Source organism: Drosophila mauritiana, chromosome 3R, assembly GCF_004382145.1.
Source record: "Drosophila mauritiana strain mau12 chromosome 3R, ASM438214v1, whole genome shotgun sequence".
Lineage (NCBI taxonomy): Eukaryota > Metazoa > Arthropoda > Insecta > Diptera > Drosophilidae > Drosophila > Drosophila mauritiana.
This window is the reverse complement of record NC_046670.1, coordinates 7888382-7906450: the sequence shown is the minus strand read 5'-3', so window position 1 is coordinate 7906450 and position 18069 is coordinate 7888382. Positions and strand designations below refer to the sequence as shown.

General features: G+C 42.6%; 4 protein-coding genes across 6 annotated transcripts in view; 2 read left to right on the top strand and 2 right to left on the bottom strand.

The window, feature by feature from the left end:
• The window catches only part of LOC117146108, a 41846-nt gene extending 33901 nt beyond the window's left edge, over nt 1-7945 (bottom strand). For 2 of the 3 annotated variants that reach the window (XM_033312091.1, XM_033312093.1), the window contains exon 1: nt 7194-7945. In XM_033312091.1, the coding sequence (XP_033167982.1) occupies nt 7194-7574 (381 nt within the window). In that variant the 5' untranslated portion in view covers nt 7575-7945. The remainder of the gene's footprint in view (nt 1-7193) is intronic. The other variant, XM_033312092.1, reaches the window with a different exon arrangement.
• Nucleotides 7946-14175: 6230 nt separating this feature from the next.
• On the bottom strand, nt 14176-14699 carry LOC117146110 (39S ribosomal protein L55, mitochondrial). Its single transcript, XM_033312095.1, has 2 exons — nt 14425-14699; nt 14176-14368 (listed from the first exon to the last, which is right to left on the bottom strand). The coding sequence occupies exons 1-2, from the start codon at nt 14599-14601 to the stop codon at nt 14222-14224; spliced, it is 324 nt and encodes a 107-aa protein (XP_033167986.1). The 5' UTR covers nt 14602-14699; the 3' UTR covers nt 14176-14221.
• Nucleotides 14700-14784: 85 nt separating this feature from the next.
• LOC117146109 (ATP synthase subunit d, mitochondrial) lies at nt 14785-15830 on the top strand. Its single transcript, XM_033312094.1, has 2 exons — nt 14785-14853; nt 15171-15830. The coding sequence occupies exon 2, from the start codon at nt 15183-15185 to the stop codon at nt 15717-15719; it is 537 nt and encodes a 178-aa protein (XP_033167985.1). The 5' UTR covers nt 14785-14853; nt 15171-15182; the 3' UTR covers nt 15720-15830.
• A 1039-nt stretch (nt 15831-16869) lies between these two features.
• LOC117142783 (pneumococcal serine-rich repeat protein) overlaps nt 16870-18069 on the top strand; it is a 35098-nt gene continuing 33898 nt past the window's right edge. Inside the window, exon 1 of the mRNA XM_033306974.1 lies at nt 16870-17511. The gene's annotated coding sequence lies outside the window, so the exon portion shown is untranslated. The remainder of the gene's footprint in view (nt 17512-18069) is intronic.

Below are 18069 nucleotides of genomic sequence, written 5' to 3'. Positions count from 1 at the left end.
TTCATTCCCGAGAAGCCAGATCATCGATGAGCTCGCTGGTTTTTTTTATATTTTTTCTTTTCCAGCCATCAGCATATTTTGTTTGGGCCCGCATTGGTTGTTTTTTTCGAATGCCATTTGCTTATTTTTGTTGGCCATCTCGTCGCACGCCATGTGAATTATGTGGGAGTTTTGTTGGCCCTGCGCAAACATTTCAATTCGAATCGTTTGTAATTATTGCGCAAATGTGACAAGACAAACAGTTTGTTGAGCACATGTCTGTGAGAAAGGCAAAATCCCCCGAATAAAACAGAAGAAACAACCTAAATGGATGGCAAGGTCACAAACAGCAGCGAGCTGAAACCCTTCGAAAAGGTTTCTTTTTTTTTGGGGCTTTATGGCCGAAATAAACAAAACAAAAAAATGCGGGCCCCAAAGGAAATGCCCAGAATATACATGTACTGAGTCATCGCCAAGTCAAAAGATCTTGCAAAATAGGAAATAAGCATTAAGATCGCACTGCTAAACAAAGCGAGTCCCCACAAATTAAGGCAACGTCAAGCGGCGTGAAATGAAAAGGCAAAATTCGAAATAAATTCACGAGACGAATCGCCGCTAAAAGTTGAGCAAACGAAACCAGCCCCCACACACCTCTCATAAACAAAACATATTTATATTTATATCGAGAATATTCTCCGAGGAGCGTCCCATCTGATCCGATCCGATCCAATCCATCCAACGGGCAAGTAGCACACCAGGCATTTATTACATTTTTGACTCACAGAAAAAATCGACGTGAAATATTTGGCACACATTCAACCAAGAGGAGAAAAAAAGGCGTTTGGGCACGCGACGTTTGGCGGGGACTTGGCGTCCCGATCAATAAAAATAGCCACTCGCAATACGCGGCAAGACGTGGGCGAGCATCATCATCATCATCATCTCTAGTATCCGAAACCGAATCGAAAACAACATCATCATCGCCGGATGATGGCCCGATGGAATGCCATCTATGCCACAGTTAAGAGGCAAACAAAGTGCAAGGACGTCCCAAGGGGCCCGTACTCATCCCCACCTCCCCGTTTGGCTGGATATAAAAATATCTTCTTCTCGGTATCTTTGGCCACTCCGCTCTCCAGAGGTGAATGAATCCGAAAATATTTCTGCACGCAAGTTGTGCGCGTAATTGCACGTTGCTGCACCTCGCTCTCGGTTATGGGAGTCACTCAGTCGCAGCCGTGGAGTAGGAGCCAGCCAGATTGGGATCCAGACTCTGTGGGCTGTGCGACGGCATCTTCCTCTGGCTTAACCCACATACAGGCAGGCAAACTTCCCTTTGCAACACATTCCTAGCGCTTTTACTGCGACTTGCTGATTGGCGGCGGCATCCCTGCCGCTGGTTCTTTGAACCAGCCAGCCTAGGATCACTAGTGGATCCACTTAAGTAATAAATATGACAGCATTGCTGCACTTCTGAAAAGTAACTAACTGTTACTTTCGGTAACGAGTAACGAGTGCCCAAAACTAAATGTGTCAAAGAACGTATATCAATCTTAAAAGTGCCTAGTATCTGTAGTATTCATAGTATTTAGTTTGTCGAGAAGTACTATAAACTATTTCGCATACTGCTACACTGAAATAAATACCCAGTCTGGTTTGCCCTGCTCGCACACAAATGTCGCAGTTTATGGGCTCTAATATGAAATTCATTGCCTTTCTCGCCCGCTTCGCATTTTTCGCCGACTTGGCTCCTCGAAAATGCAGCAGCTCGTTAGACGCATTAGGGCCTGGGACATGGGACATCAGTTCACTTCCCTGCGGATGACATATGGCCAAGTGGGGATCTGCTTGCCTCCCAGCTCACATACCTGTGGTGGTGGCGGCGCGTCTTATTAGAATTTATGATTCCCATCTATTTTTTCTTTTTTTTTTTTTGCTTTCTTCGGCGCCGTCGTTTCGTGGACTTTGGTTGACTTTGCTTTGCTGGCTGGCTGGCTGCCTTTACCCAGCTGGCATTTACTCTTAGTTTATTATTTATCAGGCACTTTATGGAGCTCCGAACAGCACACGTATATATTTGCATTTATAATTTCAAATTGTTTATGGCCAAGCGTGAAAATGCCTCACAAGACAACAAGAAAATGGCAAAACTGCAAGCTAAAAAAAAAACAGAAAAGTGGGCAGCAACAAATCTTTTCCTAATGCATGAAAATTTAATGTGCATGACGCATCGGACACATGAACTAGAGAACTGCATATATTTACAACTTATACGCGAGTCAACTAATTGAATTCGATTATTCAGCACTTGGGGTGGATAAGCCCCGGATTTGCAAAAACTTTCCCACCCACTCAGCAGTTTATAAAGATAAAAATACAGCTGCGATCAAAAAATCAAAGCAGCGTTCGTATAAAAAAAAATTGAATGTTTGTACAACTAATGAACCTTCAATTGGCTTAATTATGAAAACATTTGCTTAATGCCTGAAGATTAATTAGTGACAAATTTGGTCGGTTGTATCACAATTAATGGGACAGCTGATCTGATAAATTACCTGTCCCTTGATTTTGCAATCGTGAGCATGTGCAAATAACTACCTAATACGTTGCGCTTATCAATGAAAATCGAATGCAATGACTAAGAGAATTCTATTTCACAGCAATAAATCTATTATTAATGAATGAAACGCTACGCTGGATGCCCACGTAGGCGAAACAAAGCCCAAATATTTTGCATATTTCAAAATCATATTTACGAGCTCGACGACTCCAATCAATTAACGCATTAACATGGTTTTTTATTATGTATCGCATTCAAATTGGGCAAATCGGCGGTAGCCAGTGAGAAAAAACTTGTTCTCGGCGCCATTACCAAAAAAGAAAAGTAAAAAACAGCGAACTACACAAATGTTTCCAACGTGGGCGATCGATCCTAAAGTGAGTATTATAACTTAATTAGCTGGCTAGCGATTTGCACAGTTGCTTGAATGGAAATCAAATATTTTCGTTGCGCATTGTTAACTGTTTACGGTAAATATTTAGCTGTGTATATATTTTTGGCCCATTGCATAACTTGTTTTGTTTGCAATTTCTTTCAAAGAGTGCAAAATTCATTTGGGCTTTTGTTATTGAAATCGCTGATTAGTGCGTTAAGCACTTTTACTTTTTTCAAACCAAAGACAATGCCTCTTGATATGCAAATGGGATTTCAATTTCTCACATTTTTAGGCCCGAGGCCCTAACTAAGCGAAATTTATTTTTATCTTGGAAATTAAGTATTTTTCATTAATCAAGCGGAAAGGTAAGTTGCATTATAACATCCGAGGGAAATTAATTGGGGCGCATCAGGGTTCGTCTATCACAAATAGTCGCCATTTCTGCTGAATATGTTCGTTTTCGCTGTAAACATTTGCATGCACATCAAAAGTAACTGTAACCGAATGTTTGCCCGGCCAGCAAAAAAGTAACAAACAACCAGCAGACGAGACAGGCAACAACAACAGCAACCAAAGATCAAAATCAATTGAAAAATTGTTTGGCGAAATGGTAAGACCAAATCGAAGATGCAAAATGTGTGTGTGCAGCATGCAGCAACGGGACAAGAGGAGGGAACAGCGAGTGGCCAGCGGAAGAAACAAACCAACCAACCACTCCCGGACCAATGCAGATGTTGCAGTTGCAGTTGCAGCAACTGCTGCTGCTGCTGATGTTGCTGTTGCAGTTTCTAAATGCCGCCGCGCACCAATTCACCGACAGTGAGGCAGGCACAGGCAGCGAGAATGCAAACTTTGCATAATTTATGGCAATCAATTTCGCGTGAACATCAACACGGTTGCAACGCAAAGAGATACAAAGCCGGGCTAAAAGCAAAACGCAAAGATGGCGAAAAAGAAAAGAAGAAATTGTGGCAGCAGCAAATGCAACAGCAACGGCAACTGCATGCCATCCGTCTATCGAATGCCACTATCAACTTATTTAGTTCTACTTAAATGTTTACTTTCATCAATTCGCAACGAATGCGACTGCCAGCGGTGCAATGTCAATTGGCTGCGGATCGAATCGGATCGGCTTGGATATTGTCTGATGTGGCTTTTTGGTCACAAAACTGTAGCTGGTCAAGAGCGACTAAGACTCTCTAGTCGCCACAACAGGATGCCCGCCATCGCAGCTACAGATACATTCACTTTGCCAACCTCGGTCGCTTAGTGGAGGAACGAACACTTTTCGCTAAAAACAAAAAGAGTGAAAAAATCATGGAGTACGATTTCGCCTGGCCCTAATCTAATTGCCATCGCCTAACCCCATTTCCCAGTTCTCCAATTGCAACTTAGAACTTTCACTCGCAGCCTTGCCCAGCGAATCAACCAACTGCAATTGTCTTGCACTTGCAAGAGGATGGTTTTGAGTTCTCCTGACTCAAAATACATATCATTTTACATAATAAATTTAATTTTACATAATAAACATAATAAATAAATTTAAATGGAAGCAGCAGAGACACTGTAGGTGCCTGCCGCATTGTGTCTACTGTAGTTATCAAATAAATACTAAGCACTTTAGTCAAACTCTACTCTACTTCCATTCTGCTTGAGTGCCGTCTACACTGGCGTTATGCATTCACCGTTGCTTTTGGCCCACTTACTAACAACACTTACTTACGAAAACTGAAAACTGAAAAACTGAAAAAGAAAAACAAAACTTGAACGAAAAAAACCAAGTTTTTCCTGATTTATGTCCGAACAAATTGTGTGTTGGCTTGGCGTTTTCCGTATGCGACATGATTTAGCTAAATTATGTTGTGATTTTTTTTTGATATGTACAATGAAAACGAATGAAAACGGTTCCTCTTCTCTGCGATTAAAATCAGGAATATGCCGAGGTCGTTATTAATTTTCCCACTTATGAACGCTTTCCCGCCTGATTAACCCCATCTGTGTGAGGTTCAAATCCGCCAGCTTCTATGCATCTTGCAGCTGAACCGCATCGTTTACAGTTGGTATCCGTTGCACGCAACAGATGGAAAGATGGAAATAGATGGGAAATTGTGAAAGAGTTTTAATCAAAGTGGGAACCGCTTGCTGCTCCTCCGTTTGATATCTTTCTCGCAACTGCCTTGACACGCAATTGAGCAGCAGTTCCGACCCACGGCCAAAAATAAATCTCGAAGAGATTCTTCATTTCGAAATATATGTATCTTTGGGTGGGGGGAAGAAATTGGGGCCAAAAGCGTGGCAGTCGAGATGAAAATCCATGCGTGCACTTGACGCCGCTGAACCCACAAATTGGCCGTGTCATTAGGCAGATATTGATTTGAATTTATTGGCAATTCAATTAACTCTAACCGAATGATCGGGGGCTGGCTTCAATTATTTTCCCTCTATTTTTTATCGATAGGAAGGGTGAAGTTTTTGCCGCTGCAGACATTAATTGTCTGGCAGCTGGCGCATTACAATGCGGAAATGCAGTTGAATCGAATGGATCCGAATGGAATGGAATCGAACGCACTTCACACGCAAATAAACAGGCCGTTGTTTGTTGGTTGGTCTGGAAGTTATCTTCGGGATGCACGGCAGCAATTTATTCTCCATCGAGGGGTGAAGAAAGTGAATAGTGAACTGGGCATATTGAGGGGGAACTGCGAACTGGGAATGGCGAGCAGTTATGCAAATCAGCAGGTAGTCTCCCCCGGAAAGGTAGAGAAGAAACAGAACCATAGGTCGGTCATTCACCGCACGATTCACAAGTATCCATGAGATACGCGCAACTCGCATGCAATTTGCGGCATTAGAATATGCGCACATGAATAGATAGAAAGGATCCTTTCGTTGTGTTGACCACGAATGAATGGAGCAGATTTCCATTTAACCGCCGCACATTGTGCACATTCATTAGACAACTGAAATATAATTGCAAGTAAGGTTGCCTTTGCTGCTGATGGGAAAGCTGGGTGAAAATAATGGCAACAAATAACCGAATAACGCCCGTGAAACACAATAAACATTCACGAAAGAAATGTGTAAATATCACTTAAAAACGAAAATGAAAGTGAAACCGTTTTCATTCATCCATTCAGACATATGAATCTGAAAAAAATAGATGAGAAAGTTCAATATAACTCGGGTGAAAGAGTTGTCGTATCATTTAGAAAAGCTTGGTGTTCACATCGATTTCAATTTCCACTGCCATCGATCTGTGCAGCTAACTATCCCATCATCTAGATGGCCGTGTACTTTCAGTACCAATGTCACTGTTGATTGCATAATCACCTGACCGTCACTAATTCCTACGTAATTGGAAAGCCATAATGTCAGTCTTTGTGCCGGTCGTTCGGGCCCTCCTCCCATCACATAATGCATCGCATCGCCTCATATGCCATGCACCACATCTGTTGCAACTTATTAATTTTTGGGGCCAACAACCGTTCCGAGCTGCAAGCGAAATGCCCAAATAGCAACCCACAACAAAGCAGCTTACACTCTTAAGTGTTGGGCCGCGGCTAAAACTAAACGCTATTAAATTTTACACACGGTTTCACTGCAGTTCGAATGAGTTTTTCATGAGCTCTCCGCTCGGCATGTTTTTTTTTATAGCTCCCAGCCAGCTAGCTAAGCTGCAGTGGCAATGGGTTTGGATTTTTGAGTCAGCTCTGGCGCTGGTCTGGGCCATTGTTTTGCAATTTTGTTTCATTTTGGCCCAGTGAGAAGGGGATCGAGGGGAGATGCTGATGATAATGAATGATGAGCCAGCCGAACAACTGCCACAATACCTATTGAGTAATTACAAAAATTTTAAAGTTTAATTAAAATTGTGTAAATAATCGCATTTGTTTGGCTTTGTTAACGTTGGCGGGTGTTACCGTTGCGAAAACGAAAGTGCCATCAAATTATGATGCGCTCTATTGTGGGAACAACAGCTGTCTTTTGACAAGCTCACCGCCTGTTTGCCACTCGATGAATTGATGAAATGCTCGTCATTGACGCAGCAAAGTATCTGGTTGGATCCTATGAGTAATGGCAGGGAGTGAAAATCATCAAACAGATTGATCACTTCATTTAACATTGCACCAATATATTTCTTATCAAAGATTCGCTTGCGAGCAAGATACTTTGGAGCGAGACACTTGTCTGAACAATCAATGATTTATAAAAAGAAACCAATTGTAAAAACTAAAAAACTGATTCTTATGTTTATCCAAGTGCGGAATTGTCACTTACCTTGTAAACCTCCGAGAAGAAGCCCGATCCAATTTTCTCCTTGACGAAGTCATCCACGGAGTATAATGCTGAGACGGCGGTGCGCAGCGCCCGACACGAGCTGCCGGTGACCAGGCGATCCGATGATATGGTCCGCGTCACGGGCGCCGGCGGAAGACCATTTCCGATCCAGCCGCCGTTGTGGAGCGGCTGATGTTTCACTGGTGCTTCCGCGGTGGCGTCTCCATTGGTCGATGTTGTGGCGGTGGTGTTGGCGGTGGCGCACATGCCCGCTGTGCTCGGCCAGATGAAGGGGGAGGCGGCCGCAGAGTCCACCTGGTCCACCGATAATCCGCAGATCTCCGACGGCGGGCCGGGTCCACTGTGCTGATTCAGGCTCATGTTTATCAGCTACGACGTATGTTGCTGTCGTAACCGGATGTGTGTGTGAAGTTGGTTTAAGTTTTGTTTTTTTGGCGTTGGACGCCCTTGCCTTGCCTGCTTGTTGTGGGGGTGATGGATCACTGGGGATCAAGTTTGGAACTGTGTGGTTTGGCTAATGCTGATGTTCTGTGGGCTAAAACATGGTGTCGTCCATGGTAAGACAATAGTTGGCGGATTGACGCGACGGTTAGACGGGCACGATTTGTTCAACGGATGATATTTTTTAAGTGTTTGTTTATGGAACGCAGCACGAGACATTTATGGGACCCATAGGTCCGAATTTGACAACTTTAAAAATTTTGAAACACGAAAAAAAATTGGGGAGAACTAACTAGCAATCACACTGTTTGCTTGCTTCGTAATAGAGAAACTTGTGTACTTAGTTGTTGGGTATTTGGAATGCATTTGATTGTTCTTCGATTCTTGGCACGTTGCAGTTGTGTTGGAAGCTGCACTGGAAGCGCTCGCAGTTGGAAGTCTGGAAGAAATGCAGGCAATAGTTAAAAGTTAATAAAATTCAATCAAACTCGTCGCTGCTCTAATGAAATGTAAATAAATAAATATATTTGCTCGAAAAACCAGCAAAGCGGGCCGCGTGATCAACATTTCTGTGTTTATTCCTTTTTTATGGGGTGCAAATTAAAATACTTCAAAGAATTCGCTTTATTCTCTGTTGTCACGCGCCACTCAAAGTAATATCCCAGTGTCAGCAATAAATTCTAGAAAATAGGAACACAAGATATTTACAAAGTATAAAAGGGACAGAAATCCCGACAAGACAATTTATAAAGCCCTAATAAAAGCTATGAGTTTGATATTTTTTTAAATGGTGTATTTGATTGGGATCAGATTTTTACTCGGAAGAAGCTGATAAGTTATTTTGAAAAAACTTAAGCCTCTTCATCAGATTAAAGTACTACGAAATCGGTGCTTCATTTAATACTTCAACAGCGGCTTTATTTATTTATCATTCCAGTTTTTGGTAGACATTTTGCATTAGCACATGGCGAAAAAAAACATCGCAAGCTAACAAAACTAACAAGAATGAATTAATCGACCCCGCTCGAAATTGCTAATAAATATTCAGGGTCAAAGTCGACAACATTGGCAAAGTTTTGCTTATCAGCTGGCTCTTGCGGTGTGATAGCCGCTTAATATATGTACAGGTATTTGTTGCCATTTGATAAGGCGGCCTTTTCAAGCGCGATAAAACACACAAACTATCAAATGTCCCCAAAGCCAGACGACTTCATTCAGCATTTGCTTTTTGCTTTTTTCGAACAAACAATGTAATTTAGCAGCAATTTGGTTATCATTTCGCTTACTTTTGTCGTCGTCGTTTGTTTTTCGTTTTCGTCGGGGGGCAAATGAGTTCAGTTCATCAGCAAATAATTGAGATAAACACGATCACTAAAACCTTGGCCTCGCACTTGAAAACTACGTCTGTTTTGAGTGGCTTCAAGGAGTTAGTTACATTCGGCAAGGGAGGTCGCTGTAGAGTGCCACAATCGGAAAAACACCACCACCCACCGCGAAGTACTCCGTTCCACTTTTGAGATAAGTTCGGAAATGATATAACCAAATATTTTGCTGCTTGCTATTAGACCGGCGAACAATGGCAACAGGTTGGAATTCTTTGATTTGCCATTCCTTATCGCAATAACCACATATATATTCGGCGATAAGATACCGAGAAATAGCTTTTGGGCGACACAACAAAATTGAATTTGGCTCGTAAAGGATCATGCGAGTGGCCAAAAGGCGATCATGCTCACAGAGATAACAGCTCAAAGCCACAAAGAGCTCACAATTAAAACTATAACAAAATAATTACACCAAATTTCGACATAATGATAATGATAGAGGCGAACGGACACAGAGCTCTCACTTTTCCGCTGCTGGCCAAAGTCAAAATAAAACTCAAATTACCAAGCACATTTTTGCACTCGGCAAATAAACGGGGGAAGTTATGCGAATTGGGATTTGCTATTTGCCATTTTGGCATTTTCTGTGTGTCTTTCCTTCTCTTGCAAAATCTGTCCAAATAGCCAGTTGAAGTCAAAGCCGGCAGCAGGCCATAATTAGGGTCAATTGCGGCTAACCGCCGCCAATCGACGACAACGAAAGCTTTTGGCCAAATGAAGCGGCCGGGGAAAAAGTGCTACACTTCATTAGGCGCCATGACAAACGAAGAGTTGCAGCGAAAAGTGGGCTTGTGGCTTGGACTTAATAGCACCCAAGGATCGACCCACCACGCCCCCAGAATACAGTTGTCCCATTACAGGCGGGTCTTTGTCAAATTATCTCGTTTTGAGCTGTGAAATGAATACGTGCTATCTTCCCAAGTCAGCTGTGAAAGTTTCCATACACCCTAATGAGTTGCAAACTTAAATATTTTTTTAAAAAATTGTAAACATTAAACACGGCTATCATGGTGAAGAGTTAGCTGGGGAGAGAGCGAACATCATCGATGGAGAGGAAAATCCATTTCGTGGCCCATAAAAATGAGTTTAGCACGCTCCGCGAAACTAAGTCAAGGCCCCAAGCAACGATTTTCGTTACCGATTTGGGTGAGCGAATCTATCGAGTCAAGAAAAACACTTAAGCGGTCGCTTTTATTCGACTCTTGCATACATTTATTTTCCCATCACGTTTCAAACTATATACATATGTATTCCGCGTGAAAAGCCGCCGCAGCAAAGCATCAAAATATTTATGTTTCAATAGGAATGGCAGCCAAACAAAGGTCAGTCCGCATAGATGATGAGCCCCACGGAATGCTGCAATATTAAAAGTCAGCAGTTCCACGAAGATTAAATGCCCTAAAAGCAGGTAGCAGCTGAATATAATTTAAAAATCTAAAAACAAAAAAGGCGGAACACGACAAGGTGCAATAAATTTAGGCAATTTTAGAAAATACATCTTGTGGTGGCGCAAGAACTCAAAAGTCAAGAAATCACGTTCAAAACAACAGATAGTAGGTATTTCTAGATCAACAAGTTGTCTTGGGCAAGAAAGTTTCTTTCTATATCTGAAAGTTTGTGGGATTCTAAAACGACAACTTCTAAAGAACAACTTTTCTTCAAATATTAACTCTACTAATCGTTCCAAATCGAGGCTATTTAATTAATATATTTGCTAAAATGTTTGCTAGAGAGAAACCAATGAAATTAATTTCAGCACACCACTTATCGCCGTTTGCTTTCGATGGCGTTTATGGCATTTTCCAAAACGAATGTTTAACCGTTAACCGCCACAAGGTTCGAGTCAATAAACCGCTGCCGACTGCGGTGACTTTGTTGCCGTGCTGCGAGATCAAGTTGCATTTTTATGGGGCCAAGGGTCGTCGCGGCCACCACCGTCTTCATCATCAGCAGCAGCATCACCGTGGTATCTTCGCCTACGTAGACGCGTGCCAGGAGAATTGTGTGCAATGCACACTGCGTCGTTACAGCTGGGCCATTAAAGAGGCATAAATCTTGGTTATGAAATTGGAAATGATTTGCTGTGCCAGACACTTTCAAGTAGGGAGCATGTAGCGCACCGAGAACTGATGCGTTCAGGAAGCGCCTTGCGTTTAGAGTCCGAAAAAAGCGTTAATGAAAAGGAAAGTTGGTCAGCGGCAGAAAAAATGCTACTCATTGCCGTGTAGAAAGAAAAACAAAGACGAGGAGACGGCGAAAAGAAGCCAAGGCAGCTCAAGAGAAGAAATTTCTATAAACAAAGAGATGAGACGCCGAGGCAGAGCAAAATTATCAAAGAACAACAAAAACCGAGAAACACAAAAAAAAAAAAAGAAGTGGAAAATGGGACATGGCACACTCTTGGGCCCACAGAAACAACAAAGACTGAATGAAATTCATGTCGTTGTCGCGCTCATAAATTCTTCTACGCCTATATATCGCTGGCTATCTGAGAGATACAGATACACCCACACTCGGAAAAACTACCAACTCATTCAGCCGGCGAGGTGCTGGCTGCATCCGCTCTCTACCTATCTGTATGCCTACTTATAAAAAAGAATCTATGCATGTTAATTTTGTGTATTTTGAATAAATTCCAAGCCCATCGAAGGTGTGAGGAGCCAGTTATCGTTAGTTTTTTTATTCTCGCGAGTCTGGAGTTTAGACTTCACATAACCCACAACAAGTGATTCACGCAACGAAATGGAAAGCGAGGAGAAATATGTGCGTATACAAATCTACCAAATAAATTCAAAAGCAATGGAATGTTCGACCGAAAGCATAAGATAAGCTTAATTAGCCGGGCAGACAACAAATTTCACTTTCCTTCGGTACAGAACCGTCGTTTTCTAAACTATTTCTGAATGTCCAACGATTACTGCGCCATTTAGGCATTTCGACTAATTGGCAGCCAGTTGGCTTTCGGGGGGAGGGCACTCACGTGCCGCCCATCGATCCGAAGCAAAACTATACGCCTTAGAAATAAAACCCACTAAATGAACTTTAGGATCGAAGAAATCCAACTAGAACGTCAACAAAAACGAAAAACCAAATGGGTTTATTTTCAGACTCAAGTGCAAGTCCCATAAGAAGATCGAACAAAACAAAACACTTGATGAATGCAGCCGAAGGAGGTGCAAAGGTGCAAAAATCGAACAACAACAAATACAATGGGAGGAAGGGCGCGTAGAGTGAGCACAAATCGTTTCGTTTATTTTATTTGTTTTATTCCCCTCTATGCGGGCACACACAAATGAAAACAAATTAGCTTAGGCAGCATTAACAGCCGGCTGCCAAGGGCGGAAGTACGGGGGAGTTTACTGTTAATTTTATAAACACCACGAAAGACCACAACGAAAAAAAAAATAAAGAAAACACCACAAAAATGCAGCAGTAGCAACAGCCAACAACCACCAAACCGGCAAAATCCCAATAGGGCAGCTGCATTTCGGGTGGAAACCCAAGTGGAATGTGCATTCGAATTGGGAGCTATAGCTTCTCGATCCCCGGATAATGAGCCGTGAACATCTGTCGCAGTTTTACGTGGAAAACTGTCTTTCCGCTGAATCGACTGAATCGGAAAAAAGGGAGAAACTGAAACTGAAGAGAGAGCGAATGCTGGGAAAACCAGCACCAACATCGGAAGCATCTTCATCATAACTTGCAAATGTGTTTGTGTTATTTTTACATTTCCGCTGCTTACGAAAATATTTACGCTCCCCTTCGCACCAGACCTTCCCCATTTCGAATTTCAAATTTCAAATTTCGAATTCCAGACGCTCGCACACACGCACGTGCTAGAGATGAGCCAGATTTCCCAGTGCATCGCATGGTGATAACAGGTTCGATTCAAATGAATATGCAAATGATTCTGCTGAGCTCGGAAAAAGGAAGCATTTACTTTTCGAATTAGATCATATGCTATGATATTCGAAACAGATGTGAAAAAGTAACTACTAAGTTTACTTTAAATTTAGCATTAATAAACGCAATGCAAATAAATATTTCCTTTTTTTTTTCATAAATTCAAAACAAAATAAAACAAGAGTAGGTTAAAATAGAAAACTGCCAAGCTATTTACCCTCAGTCAATCATCAATTCTAAATGTTTAAATAGACAATGGTACATGACAATTTTGCATTTCCCGATTCGAAATTATATTTGTGTTTTTTTCTCGGGAGAACCTTGAAAACCATTTTGTGTCAAGATGCAGCGAAAGCAGCGGGTGGCAACTTTTGGCAGGCAGTGTGCGAAAGCTAAGGTCAGGCCCATCTCTAGGTTGCTTCCGCACACAGACACGCACGCACACAGCGATGGGGAAATGCCAACGATAACACAGGCCTAATCCATTTAATTCTGGCTTTTAACCGATTTCTGCTAATACTATTTATTTACCCGTTTGGTTTTGGCGACTGCTCTCTCTCTCTCTCTCCCCGTTCTTATTGCCGTGTGGCCATAATCCAATTATGCTTGTGTTTGTGTGTATGTGTCTGCTCTCTATTGCAATTGCAGTTATTCGCATCCGCCGTGGTATGCAACCCACACATTCGCACTCGCGCACTCACACGCACCCGCAGACATCACAAATGCGAGGACCGAAAATCCTGAGCGTCAACAAAATAAATATAGCTCTGGTGTTTTAAAATAGGTTTTCACTCGATTCTGCGTTTGCTGTCTCGTCTTGTTTATGTGCACTCGTCGTTGGTTGTGTGTACTTGTTTTTTTTTTTTAAGACGCGACTGTCCATTCAACATTACCACTCCGCCGACGCAGAGCGAAATTATAATTCGTTAACCGATTCACTGGCACTGCTCCAATGGGCTATAGCCGATGATCCAGTCTGGAATGGAGCTAAAGATATGTTGCTTTCATTTATGTCTGCACTCGCGAAAAAGCGTCCACAAATTAACAGTTCTTCGGGAGCGACGCGCAGCTAAACGTCCGACTTTGTTTTCCGACTCGATTAGAGTGACCGTTGTGGGATGGTGCAAAAAAGTAGAGAGCCCTCGCTGAGACCGATAACAAAAATACCAGATGTGCGATAAATACTATCGATAACACGCACAATTACTTAATTTTAATTTAAACCCATTATATAACGGGCGTTCGTGTTTTATTTAACAAATAATGAATAAAATGCGGCTACTTCTTCTTGATGTACTTCATGTACTTCTTGGCGTTGAAGTTGTCCTCCACCTCCTCCATGATCCTGACCTTCTTTCGCGGCTTGCGGGCCTCCAATCTCGCTCTGCGCTCCGCATCGGTTAAGGTGCTCAGATCCAAGGGAAGCTAGTAGATGGTATAAGTTAATTATGGTTTCGTGCACTTATAGTAACTAGCATTACCTTGATAATCTTCCTGGGCTCGTGATAGCGGATGTTTATCGTGGATCCATCGGGTTGCACCACAACTGTGGGATATAGCCGGCAGTAAACCGAGCGATGCAGCCTCGTAACCGCCGTCGTGGCCGATGAGATGCAGCGTATCTGCTGAACAGCCTGGGGCAACTGCTTCAGCAACATTTTAATTGATTATCACAATATTTACAAGGTTTTAACTAAAAGAAGTGCTGCACTTAAATCGTGTTTTTGCTGCCAGGCAGCTGATAGTGTGACCGACATGGGGGTTAGACTAAAATACTCCAAAATCTCTGGTAGCCCTGGTTCAGTTTCCACATTACGTGGTATTTCCCCCAGCTCTGGTCACACTCGTACTCAAAGTGTAAGTGTTGGTTGCAGAGGCAGAAATTCTTATTTTTCTCCTTAAAAATATAAGTACGTTACGTTAAAGCCTGCAAAAATAATAAAACAAGGCGCACTGTTGGGCTACAACAGCGATTCGCTTGCAAGCCTCGAGGAAAGGATTGCAAACGCGTTTTTAGTTTGAAGGAGTCAAGCAGATTGAAAAAATTACATAATTTTTGCGAGCATAACTCGCCGTGCGTTATGTCGATAGTTTGTAACTAAAAATGCAGAGGTTACATTTCAAGTAATGAGAATATCGCTGCACAGCTCCAGAACACCAAGAAACCACTTACCACCTCTTTAGACCCACAAACCTAACCTCATCCGTTTTTGTTGTTGTCTTGCAGTATCTGTGCAGAATGGCCGCCCGCCGTATCGCCCAATCCTCGATCAACTGGTCCGCTCTCGCCGAGCGCGTGCCCGCCAACCAGAAGAGCAGCTTCGGCGCCTTCAAGACCAAGTCGGACATCTATGTGCGCGCCGTGCTGGCCAATCCCGAGTGCCCACCCCAGATCGATTGGGCCAACTACAAGAAGCTGGTGCCCGTGGCCGGACTTGTCGATAGCTTCCAGAAGCAGTACGATGCCCTGAAGGTGCCCTATCCCCAGGACAAGGTGTCCTCCCAGGTGGATGCCGAGATCAAGGCGTCGCAGAGCGAAATCGATGCCTACAAGAAGGCCTCGGAGCAGCGCATCCAGAACTACCAGAAGGAGATCGCCCATCTGAAGTCGCTGCTGCCCTACGAACAGATGACCATGGAGGACTACCGCGACGCATTCCCCGATAGCGCACTCGATCCCCTCAACAAGCCCACCTTCTGGCCCCACACTCCCGAGGAGCAGGTCGGCTACAAGTCCAAGGAGCAGCTGGAGGCCGAGGCCCAGGGACACCACTAAACCGGAGGGCGCGAGGAGCACTCTGACTTTGGCTTCGTTGGTCGTCTGTTCGATTCGAAATGTAATCCGCGTTGAAGTAAATTACCCAAATTAAATTCATTTCAAATGACAGTTACAGTGTCTAATTTGCATTTGTCGTCTATATGACATATAATTGGATGGATATGCATAAAGAAAATGGGGTCCGTACATCAACATAAAGAAATAACTTTGGATAAATTGAGAAAACAGTCGAGTTGAGACAGCCCAATGCACTGGAAATGGTCGCCGGTTCTTGCAGTTTTTTAACCTAATGCAGAGAAAGCAATTGCACAATTAAACGCTTACCAAATTGGTTAAAATTCAAACTTTAAAATTCACAAATTGTTTGACAAAAATGCAAAAATTCCAAAAATTCAAATTACTTATCTGCACCGATTGGTGGCCGACTCCGCTAATTACGGTTGTTGTACTGGCTAAGTGAAACCAAAGCTCCCTCTTTTGGGCGGTGGCATCAGAATTGCTTCCTGATTTCTACGGACGTGTATAGAAATCTGGATGACAATTTATTAATTCCGAAAGTAATATAAATTAAAATTTAAAATTAGCGTCGATGACTTATAGGGACAGTCAGCTGGACATTCGGCGGGACAAACGGACAAAAATATGATCCATGTTCCCAATTCCACCGCTAACTCAACGAAGATAATTTGAAGCACATTAAAATTGATATATAAAGCCGAAGAATGTGTTTTGTTTATAAGGGATTTTTTTAAATTATTATTTATTAGGTGAATTTATAAGGGATTCCTTCTTTAAACATTTTTACCTGCTCCATATTGCCACACCGTTAGATTTTAATACTTTTAAGTCTCTTCCTTGGTTTGGGTCCGAACTATATGCAGTATATTCTAAGTGGATTTTCCCGATCGCCTTAGTATATTTTTCGTATGTCCCGCTGGTTGACAGACTGACATTCTGCTCGCATTTTTTGGAGAGAATTCAAGCAGTGCCATATTGTTTGGCTCTCGAAAAGCCGTTAAAAGCTTCAGTCGCCGCTCAAATCTCGTTTCTCTCGCCATCTCGCTCCAACGCGAACGAGCTCACCTTTCGCGAGGAAAAAGCCGCAGCAGCGCGTCTTAACTTGTCCGCGAAGTGCACCTTCGTGATCGGGGCCGCAAATGCCGCGCAGCACGACGCGATCTGTTCAGTCGCGAGTGAATCGAGTTGGAGTGCAAACGTCTCAAGCGGAATCTCAAGTTGTAGCGCCAGACGCAGCGATCCGATCGGAGTGTACATGCCTGTGAATCAATCGCTGAGATACAAAGTTGAACCAAGTTGGAATTTGCCACCACCACCAGTCGAAAGCAATCTCGAATCGAATTAATATACGCGCCATTTGCATAGGGCGCAACTAAAAAGACGCGCTTCTGTCAGTTAACGTTAACCCACTTTCTAAACGACCAAAACCAAACCAAACCAAAAAAATAAATAAAAAGAAGAATAATACTGCGACCGATATTCAGCAACAACGAAACCAATTAACAGGCAAATAATGCCGAGCAAATAACACCGAAAAACGTGCAAGTGATTCATGGTTTTTTTTCTTCCAAGTGAAGTGCTTAGGTAAAAATCGAAACACACACAACTCACAGCTTAAAAAGCAAAGCTGGCTGGAAAACGCACTGGAAGCGATAACGATACCTGGAACGCCCCCAACCAACGACTGTCAGTCAGTTGAAACCGCAACTGCAGCAGCAGCATCTACTCGGCCAGAAAAAACAGCACAAAGTACGGATTGCAAACAGCCCGGGTAAGTTACACCATCGTTCATCATCGCACAAAAACAACAAAGTCGACTATAATGGGGGATATTCATACACACACAACTCGCAGGCAGCCTTTGCATTCCCTTTTCCTCGACTTCTGCAAACGGGTTAACAAGATGTGGCTAATACAACGATCAATAGGACTGCAAAAGTGCAACACAGCCGAGGCGAGTTAGAATGCATTTCAAAAGGTTTACGACTAAGCAATACCCCTAGTACGTTTACTTTGCAATTACAATTTCCGGTCATGAATGATCGTGCAAATCGATCAAAAAAATATATTAACAAAAAGCATGCCGACTTAAAAGTTGTGTGCATAATTAATAATTTCCTATTCGGAATTTATCTTAAGATTTTAAACGTTAAATCCCAAAACCAGTTTTAGAATGTTTCAATTTGAAATCAATATCTAACTGAAACAATATGTTAATCCGATTAAAAAAGTGTGATCGGTTTAATTTCGGTTGACTCTCCCGAAAAGGAATTTATCAAGCGCTGAAATCTTAATCCAAATTTATAACTACCAATTCGATGGGTCGCCC

Bases quoted from the DNA above. Each gene is read 5' to 3' on its own strand.
- LOC117146110 (XM_033312095.1), bottom strand. From the start codon at position 14,601: ATGTTGCTGAAGCAGTTGCCCCAGGCTGTTCAGCAGATACGCTGCATC. The intron at 14,369-14,424 runs GTAATGCTAGTT...ACCATCTACTAG, and splicing joins AGCCCAGGAAGATTATCAAG to CTTCCCTTGGATCTGAGCAC.
- LOC117146109 (XM_033312094.1), top strand. From the start codon at position 15,183: ATGGCCGCCCGCCGTATCGCCCAATCCTCGATCAACTGGTCCGCTCTC.